The following is a 20,276-nucleotide window of genomic DNA, read 5'->3' as shown; positions in this document are numbered from 1 at the left end:
CTAGGAAATATTTCTGCTCGCAGAACACGTCTCCAACAAAAACTTGGAAAAGATATATAAAAGCATATGACAAAGGGGGTATGTTCCTTTAATCTACAAAGGGCTTTTATGATCTTAGAACTGTAGATACAATCCATTAGAGTACTAGACAAAGAATTTAAATTAGTCACTTACAGATTAAAAACTAAAACTATCAAAAATTTTTTTTTAAATGTTTAACCTCTTACAATAATTAGGTATTAAGTTTAACTAAGGAATTAATTAAGATTAGTGACAGAGAAATATAAGACAAAATAGCCTCCTAATTAATTTTTCAAAGTTTGAAATTACCACATTGAAGAACTAACAAAACAAGTTTAGTCACACACTGTTGGGAGCAATGTATATTGGTGCAGGCTTTCCAGAGTATATTTAGAAAATCTTTATTAAATTCTAAATTTCATATAATGTCCACACAACTTCACTGGTAAAAACTTACTCCTCAAAATACATCAAAATACATGTATAATAATGTCCCTTTCATTACTGTTTACAAGAATGAAACCCAGCATAACTCTGCCCATCCATAGGAATAGGTTTAATAAATTATAGCAACCCCTTCAACAAAAAACTCTGTCTCATAATGTGGCTAAACTCCATGGGTTCAGACAGAGGACTTTCTCTGATATACACTACATGAAGAAAAGCAGGATACATACAGACCATACAAATGATGCAATCCCATTCATGGGGGTGTAAAGGTTCAAATGTTTTTAATGTATGTACCATAGTTATTGCTCATACCAATTTACTCAAAATCTCATAGCTCAGAACAATGGTTTATGATGTTTCGCTTTCTGAGGGCTCTAGGGAAGTTGTGTTGGTGACCCCTGGACTTGCTCAGGCTGCTGCAGTAAGCGTGGGTGGGGAGGGTTGGTTAGGACTGGGTGCACTTCCTTTTCTGGGGTTCCAACTACCATGGCTGCAATGTCTGGAATGGACTATATGGTTTTCCATCTCAGATGTCCTCATAGGATGTAGTCAGCACACCCAGAGGTCAAGAGTGGGTATTGCAGGGCCAATACTTGAAGTTTAAAAAAAAAAAAAAAAAGTCACTGTCTTTGAATTTTACAGGTCAAAGTATGCCCTGGGATCAGTATGGATTCAAGAGGAAGAAACAGACTATATCTTCTGATGGGAAAAGTTGTGAAGAATTGTAGTCGTATCTAATCCACCACTACATATCTCTATATATCTATATATCTAATCTGTATCCATCTTAAGAAATGTGAAATGTTACTGAAGAAACTATTAAAATAATTTCCTCTGTGGAGAAGAGCTGGGAATATGAGTGTGGAAGAAAAAGGAAGAATTTTACTTTTCATTTCATGCATTTCTATACTCAGGGCTGATTTCATGGGCCTGAGTGCTGCCAGCTCCAGGGGCCCCATTTTCTGTTTTAATCTGTTCTTGCTTTGAACACAGAATGGAAGGGTCTTGGCAAAGAAACGCTATCATATTCTTTCTTTAGGTTACTTCCATGCATTAGCCAAACATGCCAAAAATAATGACATAAAGGACAAGGAAAGAGGACAATCCATTTTTCCTTTCGGTTCTTCCTTACTCATCAGTAAGCTTGAGAGAAAGTGTTGGTGTGCCTCAAGAAGAGAAATATAGCCAGTTGAATCAGTTTTATGCATGGCTTTCGCTGTCCTGATAAGAATAAAATACATATGCATGTACAAGCTAAGAAATATAAATAGGTAATTTCAGGGATTCTGCATACAAGCTAAATGTTCCCATATTTGCATTTAAAACTGGCATTGCACCATAGAAAGATAAATAGTAAATTTATGCTAATAATTTAAATTTTTGATTTTTTCTTCACTTAGAATAACATTAAATAGCAAATAAAGAACAAAATGACAAGTCGAGAGAGAGAATGCAGAAGAAAGTAAAAGGCTTAATATTTTAGCCCCACTGATGACAATTTTTTATTCTCTGGAGAACAAAGGACCCCATATTTTTATTTTGCACTGGCCCCTACAAATTATACAGTCAGCCTTGTGTGTCCTATTTGAACTTTGTATGTATATATCCTACTTTTGTATATTAAAATATAGCTTTCTTTTTACCTCACCTCTCTTATCCCCTTAGCTTTATGAGCTTTATGTTACCCTCAACTCAGATTACAATGGATGTGTTTTTAAAAATAAAATAACAATGAAATCCAGGGAAAGGGCAGCCAAAAGAAGATAGGCACCTAAATGAAGAAATATTTTAGTAAACAAAGGCACTATTTCATAGTATTATTCCTGCTCTCCTTTTGCAGGCAAACATTCGTTCTGATTTATAGCCTTGGAGCCATGAGATTAAGAAGACTATGCCAGGGTTTAAAACCTGTACTCCATTTTATGAACTCAATTCATGACAGCTGCATGGTCAACATAAATATTTATTCTCTCAAGGGCCCTGGATGCAAGGTCAGCTACGTATCAAGGGGTGCCTGCCTTGATACATGTCAACTCGGGAAATATCTGGAGAAGTTATTTACAGAGACAACCTCTCAGAAAATTAATGCAAAAAGGATTTTGCACGTTGCATTTACTAATATGGTGTGAACATGATATCCTATAGCTTTAAGGCTTTATTAAAACTGGAGGAGGTATTATTTTTATATTTACTTTTTCATTAACTTTATTTTTATATTTATATATTACTAATCATGCACATTACTTTGAATTTTTTTTTTTATACCAGGAATTGAACTCAGGGTTACTCTACCACTGAGCCACATCCCCAGCCCTTTTTTATTTTTTTCAAAAAATCATTTATTCAAACATTGAAAATAGTGAAATAGCACATGTATAAAAAAAGACATCAAGAAACACAGAAATGATAAACATCATATGGAAGAAAATAGTCACCTGTGCAGAAATGAAAGGTAGATGAAAGACAGGAAGTTTTGATTAATTTTCTTGAAGTTTGGCTGTGAATACATGAGAAGTCATTTTAAAATATCTCTTGTTTCTGGGTGTTATATCTGAAATATTTTACAATTGTAATACATTTTCTCCTGTGGTACTAAACCACTCAGAAGTGAACACAGATTCAATTCCTAAAAGTATCTTTTAGAAAGTATATAAAAGTAAAGAGTTTAAGCTAGAATATTTGGGAGGCACTGAAGCAGCTGAACTTTTGAGACTTGATTCTGTGAATCAACATTGCAAATAGCTAAATGTATTGAATCAGGACCTGGGAAATGATTGAAGAAAATGTCAGCTCTTTTTTATTTTGAGACAGGATCTTACTAAGTTGCTTAGGGCTTCACTAAGTTGCCAAGGCTGACCTCAAACTTGCAATCCTCCTGTCTCAGTCTCCCAAATTGCTGGAATTGTTGGTTTATGCCCCCATTTGTCTGGCTAATTCTTAAAAAATACAAATTAAAATTGATTATTCTGATTTTCTATTTGAAACAAAGTCACATTTCACAAAATGTTCTCAGATTTAAGACATTGGAGAATGTTATACAATGTCCAACTTGTTAGGGTTAGTAAAACAGTAAACCAACAGGAACAAGCAAACTAAAACCTTACAAGTATGTTAGAGTCAATCTGTGTGAAAAAATCATAACTCAAAATGTCTTAATAGTTTTAAATCTTTTCACCTTATTTTCCTTTTCAAGAGGTTGAGAAAAGTCAAATGTTGTCTTGCCCAATAAGCCAATCTCTGACAATATTCAGCAAAAAATACTGTACGGAAGAAGCCAGTGAGGCTACTTCTGGTGAGCAGAACTTCCTATTATATACTCTGTTGGATGTTTTGAATTTTGTACCAAATGCATTTATTACCTAGTCTTAATAAGTTAAATAATTTCTTTGAAATAAAAACAGAATTCTTGCTTTGCACAATGGGCTGTGTTATGGTTGATTTCTTAAAATACCCTTGTCTGAGGTTGTCCAGTTAGCTTTACTGGAATTGTTAAATGTGGACAGGTTTTTTTTGGGGGGGTGGGGATATGGAGGGGAGGGGCAGGGGAACAAAGAATACAAATCCACACTTCTATGAAAACATCTTATTATAGTTCAGTCATTTTAAAACTGAATACCAAATGCCTAAATGAGCATTAGTGGAGCAGTGGATTCATAAATTAGAAATATTTATTTTAAAATGGGCATAGAATCTCTATCTATAAAGTGTTTGTTTCCATCCCTGAAAGTTCACATTTTTCTAACTTTTTTTCCACGACAAAAAGTTTTGAAATGCCAATATCAAAGCCTTAAAGCCTGACGGCAACTATTTTCTGTTTCTCCTCCCTCCATGAGAAATCCAATAATGATGTGTTAAAATGAGAGTCAATTTTCAGTTCTCTCTCCCATGAAGAGGGAATAGGCTACCTAATCTGGTCTATAACCTTTTAATTCTACAGAAAATGGCTCTTAATCTTTTGGGGAGTAACAGACCCCTATCAGATTAAAGGGTATGGACCCTCTTTGCAGAAAGATGCACATACATATAAAAGATATCAAAGGTTAAATAGCTGGTTCATGAACTCCCCAGGGTTATGAATCCCAAATTAAAAGCACCTGTTGTGAGCCTATCCTCTTTTTCTGATGTTCCACATAGACCTGACGGCCATGGACTAAATGAATTATCATATTTCTGGAAGACAGAAAGCTAAATTGGATAAAATTAGTTCATCTGTAGGAAAATGGATGGAACTTGAGACCGTTATGTTAAGCAAAATAAGCCAAACTCAGAAGGTCAAGAGTCATACATATCTCTCACATGTGAAAGAGAGGAAGGGGGGGGGGAAGAGTGGGGGAATTTCAGGAAAATCAGTAGAAAATAGATACCTGAGGGTGGGAGGAGGAAAGTGCTGGCGGGTGATATTGGCCAAATTATATTGTTATATTCTGTGGATGTATGAATATGCAACAGTAAATCCCATCCGTATGTATAACTATAATGCACCAATAAAAAACAATGTGGAAAGAATTTTTTAAAAAGCAGAGACCCACCATGAAATGTGAAATCCACATGACCATGATGTCCTTTAGTCAGATCAGGCACTTTGATCATATCATGAGTCCCTCAGTGGGTTGCTCCTCAGGGAACGTTCCTCCAAGTTATGGAGGAACAGGTGAAAATAAATGATGTGCAGCACTTCTGTTACCTGAGGACCAGGCCTGACGGTGAACTCCTGCCCTGCAGCGTCCACAGAGACCCCACTGAAAGTGAGATGCATCAACTGATCAAGACCCAAGGCTAAATCTGGGAGAAACCAGATGCAGCCCGAGTGTGTCTACACAGTCCTTAGTTCCCTCTGGGTCAGTTCTGAAGTCACTTTCAACCTCTTGCTTCAGATTATCTCAGGCCAGGACCCCTTAGCTTCCAGCTTCCTTGCCAGTTTTGGGGGACCTTAAATCTTCCCTGAACCGAAGCAACTGTAGGTGTTGGCCTTCCTGATGATCCCCATCTCCCAATCAGATATCAAGTTCCCTAACAACCTATCTTCCTTTTTTGATCATGGGTCTCTCTCTCTCTCTCTCTCTCTCTCTCTCTCTCTCTCTCTCTCTCTCTCTCACCAGGAATTGAACCCAGAAGTGCTTAACCACGGAGTCACATCTTCAGCCCTTTTTTATTATTGCTGAGACTGGCCTCAAACTTTTAATCCTCCTGCCTCAGTCTCCCAAGTCACTGGAATTACAGGCATGTGCTACCACGCCCAGCAGGTCATTTTTTTTAAGTATTTTTTTTTTTTAGTTGTAGATGAACACAATACCTCTATTTTATTTATTTATTTATATGCAGTCTGAGATTTGAACCCAGTGCCTCACACATGCTAGGTAAGTGCTCTACTACTGAGCCACAACCCCAGCCTTGGTCATTTTCTTTTCTTTTCTTTTTAATATTTATTTTTTAGTTATAGTTGGACACAATACCTTTATTTCACTTTTTTTATGTGGTACTGAGGACCAAACCCAGGGCCTCCTGCGTGCAGGCAAGTGCTCAACCGCTGAGCCACACCCCAGCCCCTGGTCATTTTCTTTTTGATCATGTGTATTTCATCTCCTCAGGAGGAAGTTCAGCCTCCTCCCAGTCTTTCCTTCAAAGACAAATATGATTTTAAAAACAGACCTGCAAGAAGCAACAGGTGTGAATGAGCGGCCATTATTTCTTCCCTGATATTATTCATCTGATGTGGATGACAGCAGATGTTAAAGGAGGTGGCATTTGGGCTGGATCTTGGGTTGACTCGACAAAGAGACCAGGAAAGCACAGAAGAAACAGTAGTTAGCAGACCTAAAGCGGGGAAATTTCACTAAGAATTTAACCTTCAGGTCTCTGGATTGCCACTTCTGAGCTTCTTACAAGGTTTTGCTCCAAGAGAGCCAGCAGGCACATGGCTGGTCTTGGGAGGGGCTTGAAGAGGACCTCAGAGGGAAAAAGAAAAAAGGATGTCCAAACCCAGTTCAGTCCTCAAAAAAGGCAGGAAGATCTGAGGCCCCCCAACTCCATAAGAGTCAGAAAAGTTTCCATGTTTATCAAACATTATACATTTTCTGGGAACTTATCCTAGAGAAGTAGTTCTTCCAGTACAGACCAGGGACATCGTGGGTTCCCCAAATTCTCAGAAGATCCATGAATCCAAAACTCTTTTCATAATAATACTAAGATAAGACTTGCCTCTTTTATTCTCATTCTTTCACAAGGGCAAGCATAGAGGTTCCCAGGAACTACCTAACGGAAGATGGCACCATTGCCCTGAGAGGGTGTGCCTGTAGGATCGTGGAATTAGGCAATGTTCTTGCAACTTATTTTCACACGACACAGACAAGCTGTAATTCAGAAAACCTTGAATAAACCCCGCATGCTCGTCTCTCCCACATGATTGCCATTATCACTTAAATCTGGCAGAAACCCCAATTTGAAAACACACTAGGAAATTCAACACAGACTAGCAAGGAGCAAACAGATCCATCACAGAGCTGTAGCCAGGGGCAAGGAGGCCAGCCAGGTATATGCTGAACCAGCAAGCACAGAGGAACACAAGGCTCTCAGCCCTGGTTGCCCACTAGACCCACCTGGGCTACTTTAAGAGGTCACAGATGCCAGACCTCATCTTCTAGAGATTCAGAATTCACTGATTTAGGTAGAGTGAGGCATGAGAGGAAAAAAAATAAAAATAAAAACTCCCCCAGATAATTCTAAGTAGAATCAGTTTAAGAACTATAAGTGGACATAACTGGACATGTGGATGGACATAATACCTTTATTTTATTTATTTATTTATATGTGGTGCTGAGAATTGAACCCAGTGCCTCATAGTATAGAGGCAAGTGCTCTATAGTGAGCCACAACCCTTTCACAAAAAATGAAAGATACCATAAAGTTCTTCTCCCTGTCTATAGTTTGATAGAACATGAACTGTTGCCCTCTATTTTATTCTTTCCATTCACATAATTTGTGGCTTCTTTCATCTGCAAACCAAAAGAGAGGGAGACACTGTATTTTTTAACACTTAAGGCATATAAATAATCAATGGGCATTAACCTTGACTCTCTCCAATCCTCGAGGTAAGATTTAAGTCAAGGTATTTCTGTTGTACAATAAGGTGGCCCAGGAGACTGGAGAGCGCTGCAGGAAGTCATCCCACAAACTTGGGTTAAACCAGGAATAGATCAGCATTTCAGGCCAGACCACGCGACCACATGAATGGCCTGTGGAAGGTCTGTCGTGCATTCCTTGGTTTGGGGTAGACAGCTCAGAACACTGAGGTCAGGGACATCAACCAGGGTCAAGACTGCAGGAACCTAAGAGGCCAGCACTGTGACCAAATTTCCTGCTTTTTCTTTCTTGGTGTCAAACACCACCCCAGCCCTCTAACCTCTCACCAGAATCCTGGAATTGATGCACAAGAGGAATCTGGACCCACAAGAGCAGGAAAGTCGCACAATCATAGGGCTTTCTACGCATAAAGAGCTTAAGGAGAGCCACCAGTCCACACCAGGAGTTCCTTCTGGAAGTCTCAAGTTCTTAGAGGCTTTCCCATTTTAAACTGCCTCTGCCTGGGGTCCCATGAACCCTCACTGTGAATTTCTCCAGATGATGACTGAAAACAAACACCACACAAAGCTGGGCCTGGGGAAATGCAGCACATGACACTCTCCTTGATTAGACTGCCTGGGGCCCCAGAGAGGAGGGGGAGAGGGCAGAGAGCAGACTCACAAGGAAGGAGCCCTGCCCCTCCCTCAGCACAAGGCTGCCGCCAAAGCCATCATTTGATTAACTGGCCCCAACCCTTTTGGGATGCTGATAAACAGCAAAAGAATTCTGAAGCAGAGCTCTTTTGTGGATATGAAACAAAACCCTGGCTGGAAATAAACCTCCCCGGAGCTCCCCCCATGACCTCCAGACACCATCTCTTTCCCAGAGTATTTTTCGGTTTGTCTCATATTCGGTTAATCTTACATTTGTGCATATGCTGGTCTATCTTATCCACTACACTTTAAACCACAGGGGAGCAGACAGGGTGGCTTTTGCACCTCCCCGTGGTGGGAACCAAGTATGCTTGTTGTGTGTGACAGAAGCTTTTTAGAAGTGAATGAGGCAAGCAGCCATTGGAAGGGCATAGTGCCCAGCTTGCTGGCAAATGAGGAGGCACAGAACCTTTGGGCACAACGGAAGACCGGAGTATCCACTGCACACTCCTGAAATGAAACCTCCAGGGAGCCTCAGCAAGAGGAACGACTACTGGTCACAACCAGCATGCTGAGCAGCAGCTGGGCATCCTGCACCTGCCAGCCAGGCCTTGATCTATTCAGACCCCCTGATCATCTTCTGAGAAACAGTGAGATCACTGCTTGGGGAGCCAGTGGGGCTTTGAGTTATCAATAATGTAGCAGAATTTTCATAAACACTGAGGACTTCACATAATCTGAGAGCTACAGTCAAGATACCTCCCCTGGGCACCCAGAGGGTAAAATACCATCACACTCAATCTGTTCCTGGCCCAAAAATTCATTTTTAATATATGCTATTCAAATATGTCACTGGATAGATACATATATTTAATATTGATGTGATAGATATGATTCTGCCTAGTTATGAACAACTACATTTCTCTTCTAGAAATATATTTAAGATCATGAGACTAAATAAATATTCTTCACTATCAGAAAAAGATAAGCTCCCCCCACACCCACAGCACAGACACCATAAACAAAGATGAAATCAAATTATGGCAGTGCCATGGTACCTATGTAGGTCTGGTGAAAAATAATTAGAAAAGCCAGAGATGTTAGCATAATTCCTCCAACCGAATGTAAACCGTGACATGTACCATGTCCCCACTGTCCCATCCTTCACGGAAGAACAGAGAAGAACAGAAAGACTCGTCTGACCTTGTAGAGCATGCGTCCCTCTTTTCCTGTCTCTCAGAGCTCTCAGACATCCAGTGAACAGCTACCCTTTATCTGGGCAGCAAACGTGCCTTCATCCCCGGCAGTCCCCTGTTCACATCTGTTACTGAGCACCTCTGGTCCACAGAGAGTAACAGAGCTGAAGGTTTTCCAGGAATGCTGAGGCAGTCAAAGGTGATGAGAAAAGACTTCCTTTTTTCTTTTTTTCCCCTATGTTTAAACTTTAGCTAACTCCTAATAATCTCATTCCTTTCTTTCTGCATTTGAATTACTTTGCCACTCCACGGAAAAGCTTGAAGACAGAGGAGTGAGCCCCTGATGCTGACATGAGGTCCAAGTCATCGGATCAGGCTTCCGTTTAGTTTCAAAGAATCAGAGCTGTGAGTAGAGAGACCAGGGAACCAGCCAACAGGATGTGTGTGGCTGGAGTTCCTGGCACCAAGTCTTGGCTTTCATGTTTATTTTTGGATGTATTTTTCTTAGCCCTTTGATGCAAATTTCTGGCCTGGGAAGTAACCCTAACAGCACAAGTTCCAAAGTTGCCAAAAGTTAGCTGAGGCTTCTGACTTGGGAGAATTCAGGCCCCTTGCCTTCTGGGCTCTGATGCTCTTCAGATGAAGTGTGAGTCCCCGAGGCAATAAAAGGAAAGCCAGGGGGTCCTGCCTCAATATCCCTGGCCCTAAACATCCACTGGAAACACCATTCCACCTGTCAAGCCTACCACGAATCCAAAAGGGAAACAAGCCAAAATGGTTAGCATGCTCAATGAAGCCATAAAACCCACCCAGAGGACTCCTGAGATACTTACGCTCTGAGATTTTGTTGTAGGTATCTGGCTTTCATTTTTCTGACAGCCACTGAGAGAGATCATCCTACCTATTCAAGCAGGAGCAGATGCCTCTGGAAGGTATATTATTCTAATAAGGTTTTTAAAAGCAGCAACAACTGAGCTGCTGTCTGTTCTTACTCTCTCGGTGGCTTGAAAGATTATTAATGGAAAGAGGGCCTTTCCTCCTATCTATTCTAAAAGAAGCAATAAACAGAAACAACTAAAAAGCTTTTCACAACTGCCAACATATCTGGTAGAATCTTCTAGGGAAAAAAAAAACACTTAAAATTAGGAAACAGAGAGAGATGTAAACATATTTCTTCAAAGCATTCATTACTCCTAGAAATATCTGTTTACTAATTGCTTTCAAACATGTATACCTTTTATTTTTACCATTCAGTTTTATATCTCATAAAGCATGAAATAGATTTTCAGTCAGTGACAATATTTACTGAGATCACAAACACATTTGGGGAATAAATTCTACTATACCAATTACTACAACCAAGCACTGGTTCTCCGTGACATGTTTTGCCCTGATTCAAAAAAAATCACAATAGTGTCCTGAGAGATGTCTGAATAACAATGATAATGGAAGAAACACTTTTATTGTGACACAGGTCATTTTACTCCAATCTTTATATTTTTCAAAGAATTTATTCTTAAATATGTAATATTATTCTGAACATGTTCAAACATGACTCACAGTATTGGAATTTTTTTTTTTAACGAGAATGATGTTCATGCAATTGAAACAGTGTCGGTTATAGAATGAGATGTTTGATAACCCGGTGGTACACTGCTAGTTCTTGGGTAGTGATTTGACCGCGACTGTCTCTCACATCTACTTCCCTGAGTACATTGGACCCTCACGTCATTTCATGTCATGCATGTGAAAGATTCCACGTAAAGATGTCAAAACATGCCACAATCCTGAAAGAACCCTCAGACTACATGAGATATGAAGGGAGGAAGAAAAACAAAAGGAAAAAAGAATGAAAACCCTCAGTGTTGTTGCTCTAAGCCAGCAAAAACCCTCCTGTACTACATATGCTGAGAAGAGATTCATGGAATTGGATCATAAATCAGTTTTATATTTATTCCAAGAGCCACCATCCATCATACATACCCATAATCTTGGATCAACTATTAATAACTGGCTTAAATTCCCAAGCCTCCACTTAACCACTTTGCCATTTAGCTTTCCTCACTAAGGGCAGAAAATGCCACCAGTGTCAGAGTTTAAATTATAAATTATAATTGTCTCAAGAACTAAAAATGGTATTCCAACACTTTCAAATTAATTCTCTTCTGGAAGTAATTCAGAAACATTACCTCCAGTCTCTCCCCTCTCCTCTCTTCCTAGCTCTTCCTCCCTCCTGAGATGTTACTGAAAAATGAGATGTTTTATACCCTGGTTAATATTTACAAGTTCTCCTATCAAAGAGGCAAGAGAAGAGGGAGGCGCCATTGACCAACTCTGAATAAATTCACCTTAATTCACTCAAGCTAAGAAAGCATGACCTGACTTGAAGAGGGACCAACACCGTACCTCTGAATCTGACCATAAATCTGACCACTGCAAACTAAAATATGGAAAAGGAGGAGGAAAGAAAGCAGTTCTCACTAGGAAAGATATCGAGTAAAAGATAAGCATCAAGCTGCCCTCTCAGTGATATCTTAGGGCATGTTTATGTTTTTGAGGTATTTGTAGAGATAACTGAATAAATTGCTTCTGGTTACATTTATAACAATAATTTTTTTTAAAAAAAAACCTAGGTGTTGCCTATTTGACTTACAACAGAATAGACAATATAAAGCAAGAGATATTTGGGGTGAACTGAAAACCTCATGTGTGGCCTTCTGAGTACAAACCTGTGGAAGCCTGAGTAACCTGCCTTGAGCCTGGGAGGAAATGGAAATTTCCCAGCTTTGTGCTGCCATCAAAGCCCAAGCATAAGACACAAACACAGCTTTGCTCAGCCTATGAAAGAACTTTTTTTGACTATACTACCTATTACTGATTAGCCATAATTTTAAGTGAGAAGTAACTCAGAATCCTGATGGGAGTGTTTCAGGTTTCAACCCCTCTAAGTGACATCAAGAATATGTGTGTATGCAACTAAATATAAGGTGCTTACCATAAAATGGGACCACCATGACATTCCTCAAAAGTAATGAGTCAAATGAGATGAACATGGAAATGTAGGCCACAATTAATTTATGTTGTCTTATTTTTACAATTTGGACCCCTGACCCAGCCCTGACTCTGAGCTCTTACCCATTCTGCTGCCGCCTTCTCTCTGTATCTCACGGTTCAGTGGTGCCTCCACCTGAATCTGAAAGAAATCAGCCTTTTCTACGCAGTCCTTGTCTTCGCAATCCTTCCCTGCTCTGTGGCTGACACATCTAAGATTTCAGCTGACGGTATGAGCTTGGGTTTTGATATTGCTAGCAGATGTCACTAGTGTGATGGATGGTTGAACCATAAACCCTACTATTTGACATAATCAAGGAACAGGTGGTCTGGCTATCACACATTTTGCTTGTAGTTGGAGCTATATATGCCATCACCAAATATTCAAAGAACAAAAGTAAGATTCACTTAATGACAATAGGTTATACTCCAAAATTATATTATTGGCTTTGTTTTATTTTCTGTCTCCTCCATGTACAGCAGAAGCTTCTGCCCTGAGAATCCTGTCAATTTTGTTTATTGATACCTAACACACAGGAGATACTCAGGATTTGTTGTATAAATGAACTGTAAAATAAATATCAATCTTTTTTTTTCAGAAGGTACTTTAGAATTATACATCTTCTTGGTATTATGTATGCACAAGCATAGCCATTTAAAAAGTTCTGATTAACAGGTCACTAGATAATGAGATAAGTGATTGAGGGTGGTTTGTGAACTTTGAATAGTGAACACGTTGACTGAGTATCTAATTCATACTCTGCACTTCATTGCAAGGACAGGCAAATGAAATGAAGTATGGTATGTGAACTAATCTCTTCCTTGGAGAATCCAGTCCTCCTTCTGTAAAAGAAGCCAGACTGAAAACTATCCATCCTTTTGAGCACTAAATGGCTCTCTGAATCTTGCCCCTGGCACACTAAAGTCAGCGGCAGAGGAGAGCAGAAATCAAGCTCTGAGGATTCAGTTGAGGGATTGGATCCACAGAGCTACAAAACACATGGTAAGGTTTTAGAGAGTAAGGTCTCAATATCAATGTCTCCATTTAATAATTTACCTCTAAGGGAAACACCTATAGAAGATGATCTAAGATATACTCAGGTACAACTTACCAAGGGATCAAGCACCACCACCAATTGTGGAGCAAGTGGGTTATTAGCAGTCTCCTGATACCCTCAGCATCACCCTTAGCATTTTCTTGCCCAAAATGTTTGATTGATCTAATTAAGATTTTAGCCCTAACTTCTATTTACAGGAAACCTGGGGTAAAGGTGTAAAAGAAGACATCATGAGAACAACTCATATAAATCTTGAACTTGGGGGAAATTGACCTGGCCTTTTAAATAAGTCAATGCCAAGGGGAGAAAGGAAAGGGAGAAAGGTAGAGAAAAACAAGAGAGGCAGAGAGAGGAAAGAGATTTAGATGTAACAATCAAATGTGATGCACGCTTTTTTCTGGAGCCTGGTTTGAAAAAAAAATAGCTTATAAAAGATATTTTAAGATCAATTGAAAAAAATTGAAATATAGACTGGGTATTAAATGATATTAGGATATTATCATTAGTTTTGTAGAGACTAGCATTATGGGTATGTAGCAGGATACTCTAATTTGGGAGGAATACATGCTGAATACTGAGGATAAAATGCATGATGTTTATCATTCACATTAAAGAGCTCAGAACAAAACAAAGCTAAGACAGCTGGAGGTTAAAGATTGCTGAGCTAAGTGGGGTGCGCCAGTGCCCCCTGCACTCTTCTTTGCAATTTTGTTTGAAAATACTTTTAATAAATTTAATGTTCCTAGGCAGCAACTTCTCAAGAACTTGCTTCACAGCACTGAGGGCTCCTAATTAAAATACATTTTTAAATATTTCCACAAACCACCCTCTATCAAGCAATTTGAGCAAGTCGTCCCAGACAAAAGAGACAACGGAGCCTCAAGGCAGGTAGGAGTCTTTTTTTTTTTTTTTTCCTTACACCAGTTTTCCAAATTCCCTTTTTGAAAAAGACTTTTCAGTTTACCTTTTAAAATGAAAGATCCACAAAATGGCTTATTTGCCTCAAGCCTGGTCCCTTTTAATTGACGGAAAAACCTCTCCACACACACCTCATGCAAACCGACTTTTGCTTTTCCTTCCTAAAACTAGCTTTTGTCTCTGAACTTTACAGAGCCGTGGGAGATCTTTAATATTTTCTAAGAGAAACATTTCAAACAAGTAACCCTGCAATTTATTCACTAGTGCCAAGAATAAAAGTAACAGGTTTCACCACCAAGGCCTTCCAAGGCTTTGCCTGACTTTCAAGGCCAGCGTCACTCATTCACCTGCAGCTGGGCCCCCCTAATGCATCCATCATTTGTTTGGCTCTGGGGGAAACTATTTGATTACACAAAATTCTTTTTAGATCAAGTTTAAAATCTTAGCCACACTGGGACAAGTGGCAAAGCCTGCCGGCTCAACGGGTTAACTCTTGGACATACTGAGCCCTGGACAAAGACAAGGAGCAGCCACAGGTTAAAATCAGAAGCTAAAAGAACTGAAAAGGAATGAGTGTCAGAGATGCAAAGCTTAGCTGGGCCTTTATAAGTGCTTTATTTGCCAAGACGGCATGTAAGATGATTTATTCCCCATACTCCTTGTAAATGAGCACAGAGCCCTGAGATATACCAGGAAGCATCAGTAAATGCAAAAGCTACCAGGACACATGGCATCCCTCCACTGCTGAGGCATCTATGCATCCTGAAGTTGGCAAGTAACCAGACATCTTTATGTACCTCCATTCCGCATACCTTATTATAAGGCACATCATTTTTAAAAGCATTTTAAATGAAGCAGATGTTAACCCCATTCATTCCACTTTCCCGGGGAACATGTCAATAATAATTTTTAAAATGCAAAAGAAAATGTCAAAGTATTTTGTTCCCTGGTTAAGAATACATCTGTAGAATAGGAGGGAGAAAATACATAAAAATGCTCTATGGTCATTCAAGAAATAATTATAAGGTATGTCAAACTACAGAAAATTGAGCAAGCACTAAATTAAAAAAAAAATGTCTTGTGTCAAAATGGCTTTTTCACTCACTCATTTTAAAAACAAGTTTTGAAAATTAAATTCCATCTACCAGCTCAGAACAGAACACATTAAGGCCTGACTGTAATGCCATTATCCGTGTGGCGACTCCCGTTCTCATCTGAAACTGTATTAATTGACAAAGAAGCCTTGGGGCTCACCTCCCATAGTGCCTTGAAGTCCTTCTGCTCGATGCGGAGCAGTTCGCTGCTCTCCCTAGTAACGATGGTCGCATGGCGGGGCGTGTTGTCCAAAATGGACTCTCCAAAGGCTGTCCCAATCCCCAGGGTGCAGATGGTCACCGCATCCTGAGAATCACCAAAAATAGTCATTAGAAAATTCAACATTTAGCAGATGAGTGAGTTGTCTTTTCTTCGAATTTAAATATAATTTGTACAAAATAAAACACCCAACTTCATTGTACCATTCATTGCACATTTTGGCAAATGCCTACACTGGCATGATCCCCACCCAAATCAAGACCCAGAACATTTATATGACCCCCAAAAGTTCCCCTGTTACCCCTTTCCAGTCACGATCCTTACTTCAGAGGAAATCACTGACCTGATTTCTATCAACCTGAAGGAGTTCTGCTTGTTGCGGAACTTCAAGTAAAAGGAGACAAATAATTGCTGTTGTCTATGTCTGACTTTTGTTCAATATAATGTCTATAAGATTTGTGCATGTTCTTGCATGGATCGATAGTTCTTTCTTCTTATTGGTAAATAGTTTCCCATTGTGTGGGCATGTCACTGTTTGCCTATCCATTCTCCTATCGTGCATTTGGGTTGTTTCTAGTTTGGTGTTATGATAAGTAAAGCTGCTAGCAATAGTCTTGCTATCTTCTGCAACTACTATCTGCTTTAAGAAAAGGACAGAAACCCAGTGAAGATGAACTCAGCCTTCTCAGTGAAAGGGTACAGTTATAATATTTAAATAGGAAACTGGAATAGGGATGACACTGTGTCTGTCTGTCTTGAAGAGATGAGGAAACTGAGGGTCTCAGTGGTGGGTTTACAGGGCCCCAGCTCACACAGTAAATAAGCAGTACAGCCAGATTCTAACCACGGCTGACTATAGATAACAAGCTTTTTGTATCATGCTGCCTCCTGCAGCCACAACAGAGTAAAAACAGTATCTGAAATACTGTGGCTAGTTCACAAACTGCATGAATCAATGATTCAGAAGTTTCATAAGGAGTACTAAAAAAGAAATTTCCTCTCTACATGCAACATTGGTGATAATGTTTGGAATTAATCCTAACTAGTTTCAAATAATGCAAATAGCCACTCAAAATCATCTGGACATTAATTTTGCAAGGTATTATAAATTAAGGAAGATACACAAGGGTGATCCTCTGAGTTAGAAGGCACAGTTTTCCTTTCATGCATCTGATACACGATAATAGGTAAATGATATTAAGATCAAGTTAGTGCCTCTGTAATCACATCTCTAAGACAAATGCCCATAAGAATCCAGTTTCTTGAACCATGGAAAATTGCTACTACACAGATATTAGCATATGAAATTAGGTTCGTGAAAATAAAATCAATAATATTTCAGAAAAGAATAAAAGATCAGGGGAAATTTTAAGAATAGGCTGCTAATAAACTTTCCAGAGAGACAATTGAAAATAAATTCACTCAGAAAAACATTCCCAGAACTGAAACATCAATACTCAGTAAGTTGGATATGTCTGAGTAATTTTCAAATTCTAGTAAGAACACAAGTAGATTATGATAAGTCAAAGGCTTTCACAGATTTTCTAGAATAGCAGGTTCCCTGGAGGCTCCCACTAAATCGCTCATTTTACTACAACCTGAATCCTTCAGAAAGAATTCTTTTGGCCTAATTTGTACTTTCCAGCATTAAATTCTATGTTAAAACTTGGAAGGGTTAGATCATAAGTATTACTCCTGCTATGATTCACATAGCTTAGATATCTAAGTTTATTAGCAAAGTATAAGGCAAAAGAAAGATGACAATTTCAGTTCTTCGTGAGCTAGTTGTAGAGTAGATGGATCAACCAGTCTTCTCTTTTCCTACCTCTCATCCCTGATACATGTAGTTTGTCACCAAATGCTACACAAAGAAAGACATGCTAGGAAACTCACACCAGCCAATATCGCTACCATGAGTGCACAAAATGGAACTCATTCTGGGAATTTCTCTGAAGGACTGAACTTACCCAGACTTTATCATGTATAACAAAATTTAGTCATGACAGCATTTCCAACTGCACCGCTCACAGCATTTCATCATGTCCCTTAAGGAACAAGAGGCCCACGCCCATTGGAACATAGCCACTGTGATTCATTTGCTCAGGAACCCAAGCTCTCCTACCAGAACTGAGCATGGGGTCAGTCTTTTCCTGTCTCCTCCTTCACACTCAATCCACTCAAATTTAAGCATAGGGAGCCACAGATTACAAGATATGGTCTAGGACTGGGGGTGCAGCTCAGTGGTAGAGCACTTGCCTAACATAGTGGAGGCTCTGGGCTGCTCTTGAGTCCTGCTAAACAAACCAACAACAACAAAACAAATATAAGATATGATCTTGAAATGAGGATGGAAAAACCTCTCCAAAAAGATATATTATTTGCAAATTCAAACTTAACAGTGGATTCAGAGCATGTGTAGGACAAATTTACTTAGAAACTAGAATGGATTGGGGACGTGTGGGTTGGGCACTGGGACAAGTGGCCACAGGGAAAAGCTGAAAGAGCTAGGAAACATTTTCACTCTAAAGATTAGCGACTGTCCTTGTAGTCCATGGCTGCTTGGTGCTATTTACAATGCAGTCCCACGCAGGGTCTTGCATGTGCTTTAGAAAGAAATTATCAAATAAAGATATTCACATTCGAATGTTCTCTCATTTAGCAGAACTAGTGTACGTTGCTCAGTACGCAGGCTGGAAGGCAGGACACACGTGAGCAGGATGAAGGGAGCCCGGGTGGAAGGAGCACTCCTCTCGTGTGCACGCTGAACAATCCCTACAGGTCAGAATCTGCAGGTGTGCTTGATGCCTGCCCTCGCCTGTTGCTGAAAGGATCTGTGGCTGAATGTAGCGGGGTGACTTCTTTTAAGCTTACACATACTCCAGAGGTCTGCTCACATCTCAATACTTATTTAATAGGGACTATTCAGAAGAACATTTGTATTTTCTGCTCGTTTGTGGATTAATGTTCAGAGAGACCATCTGAAAGAAAATGTTTTCAGTGACACCAAAGAAAGCAACCAGCGCCAACCCAGGGAATCTGGAACAACAGTGCAGGGATGTTCTATCTTGCAAGGTGGTGATTTATTTTTGAGGACTTTCAAATGGGAAGTGGAAATTTAAAAATCTGAATGTTCAAGGTTGACGGTGGATTTCACAGATGCTGCCATCCCCCAACTCCACCCCAGAAGTCTTTTGTAGCTTTCTGGACAGTTCCATACATGCCTACGGGGTCCCGCCTTGAAAGTCTACTTCACAGCTCTGCCTGAGAGCAGAGTGCCAGCCAGCCAGCACCTGGAAGGGGCGCCCTCCTGCACAGAGGCAAGGCAGTGGGGATTAACTCCGCAGCTTCCCTGCCCTGCTGAGTTCTTCACAGGTCCCCTGAAGGAGCAAACCCATTGCCCACTGAGGAAACACGCTTATAACACACAGCCGGCTTTCCTTCCTCCCTTGTACACTCCCCCCAATCCCTTGCCACACCCCTGTCTCCAAAAAACTACTTTCAGCTCAATCCTTGTCTCCAAAGCTGCTTCTGGGAAACTTCAAATAAGAGGGTAGTTAGCCAAGATGGCTGTGGGTCCCAAACTGCACTGAGACCTCGGGGGGAGGTGCTGAACCAAACCAGCATTCTCAGAGAGATTTCTGTGACAGGGACTGAGACCAGAGTACCATTTACTGCCTTCATCAGACACAGCCTAAGTGCAGCCTCCCTCAGGGGACACCTGGGAAGACTTCATTGTATCAGGGAAACAAGTTTGGCCTCCCAAGGTCATTTCCACTATAGAACTAGGAGTGATGGGTTTTCAAAAAAAAAAAAAATATATATATATATATATATATGGCCTATAACATGTCATTTGGTTTCTTCCTCTGGTCTGATCCAGCTATCCTTAACTCTGTCCACTTGATCACTCCTTATCCTCCCTCAAAAATCACAGACCTCCTTCCTTAATCACCCACTGATGCTTCATGGTACTCGTCCTGCCGTGCAGCATGTACAGGTCCTCCTGCATGCATACAAGTGGAATGTGGTGCCATGTGTCTTAACCATGGTGCCTCTTTACTCCTCAAGATAGTTAAATGAGCTCCTGTATTTAAACTGTTTTGCACAGTGCCTGGCCCAAAATAAATGCTTAATAAATTGTGGACCTTCTTACTGGCAATCCGGGTTGGGCATCCCTTATCTGAAATGCTTGGGGCCAGAGTGATGCAGATTTCCTATTTCTTCAGGTTCTGAAATATGTGCATACTTCATGAGCAGACTTGGGATTAGGGGCCAAATCTAAACAAAGAACTCATTTCTGTTTCATACATGCATTGAATATATAGGCTGAAAGTAATTTTACACAATAGAATTGATAATTTTTCGCATGAAACAAAGTTTATAAACACTGAACCACATTCTGACTGCAAACTGTCACACAAGGTCAGTAGTAGAATCCCAATTCCTAAATGTCCCAAATTCTGAAACATTTTAGGATTTGGATTCTGGATGCTCAACCTATACTCTTAAGAAAATCCTGCAGTGTCAGTATTAGTTTTGCTGTTTTATAGGTTAGG

At 39.9% G+C, this 20,276-nt stretch overlaps 1 protein-coding gene across 5 annotated transcripts in view; it reads right to left on the bottom strand.

Annotated features, from left to right (window-relative positions):
• Nucleotides 1-20,276, bottom strand: part of Rapgef4 (Rap guanine nucleotide exchange factor 4) — a 288,628-nt gene that overhangs the window by 211,135 nt on the left and 57,217 nt on the right. For 3 of the 5 annotated variants that reach the window (XM_058580189.1, XM_058580195.1, XM_046447279.2), the window contains exon 1: nt 9,387-9,781. Coding sequence is in view for 3 of the 5 variants with exons in the window: in XM_046447279.2 (XP_046303235.1) it covers nt 9,387-9,398 (12 nt within the window). In the remaining 2 variants the exon portion in view is untranslated. Of the gene's footprint in view, nt 1-9,386; nt 9,782-15,660; nt 15,808-20,276 lie in introns of those variants that run through there. The other 2 variants (XM_046447277.2, XM_046447278.2) reach the window with 1 other exon arrangement.

This window comes from Marmota monax, unplaced genomic scaffold (assembly GCF_021218885.2).
Source record: "Marmota monax isolate L192 unplaced genomic scaffold, Marmota_monax_Labrador192_F-V1.1 WCK01_AAM20220418_F8-fsc00007, whole genome shotgun sequence".
Taxonomy (NCBI): domain Eukaryota; kingdom Metazoa; phylum Chordata; class Mammalia; order Rodentia; family Sciuridae; genus Marmota; species Marmota monax.
The sequence above is the reverse complement of the archived record's forward strand: the minus strand, read 5'-3'. Positions and strand labels throughout refer to the sequence as shown.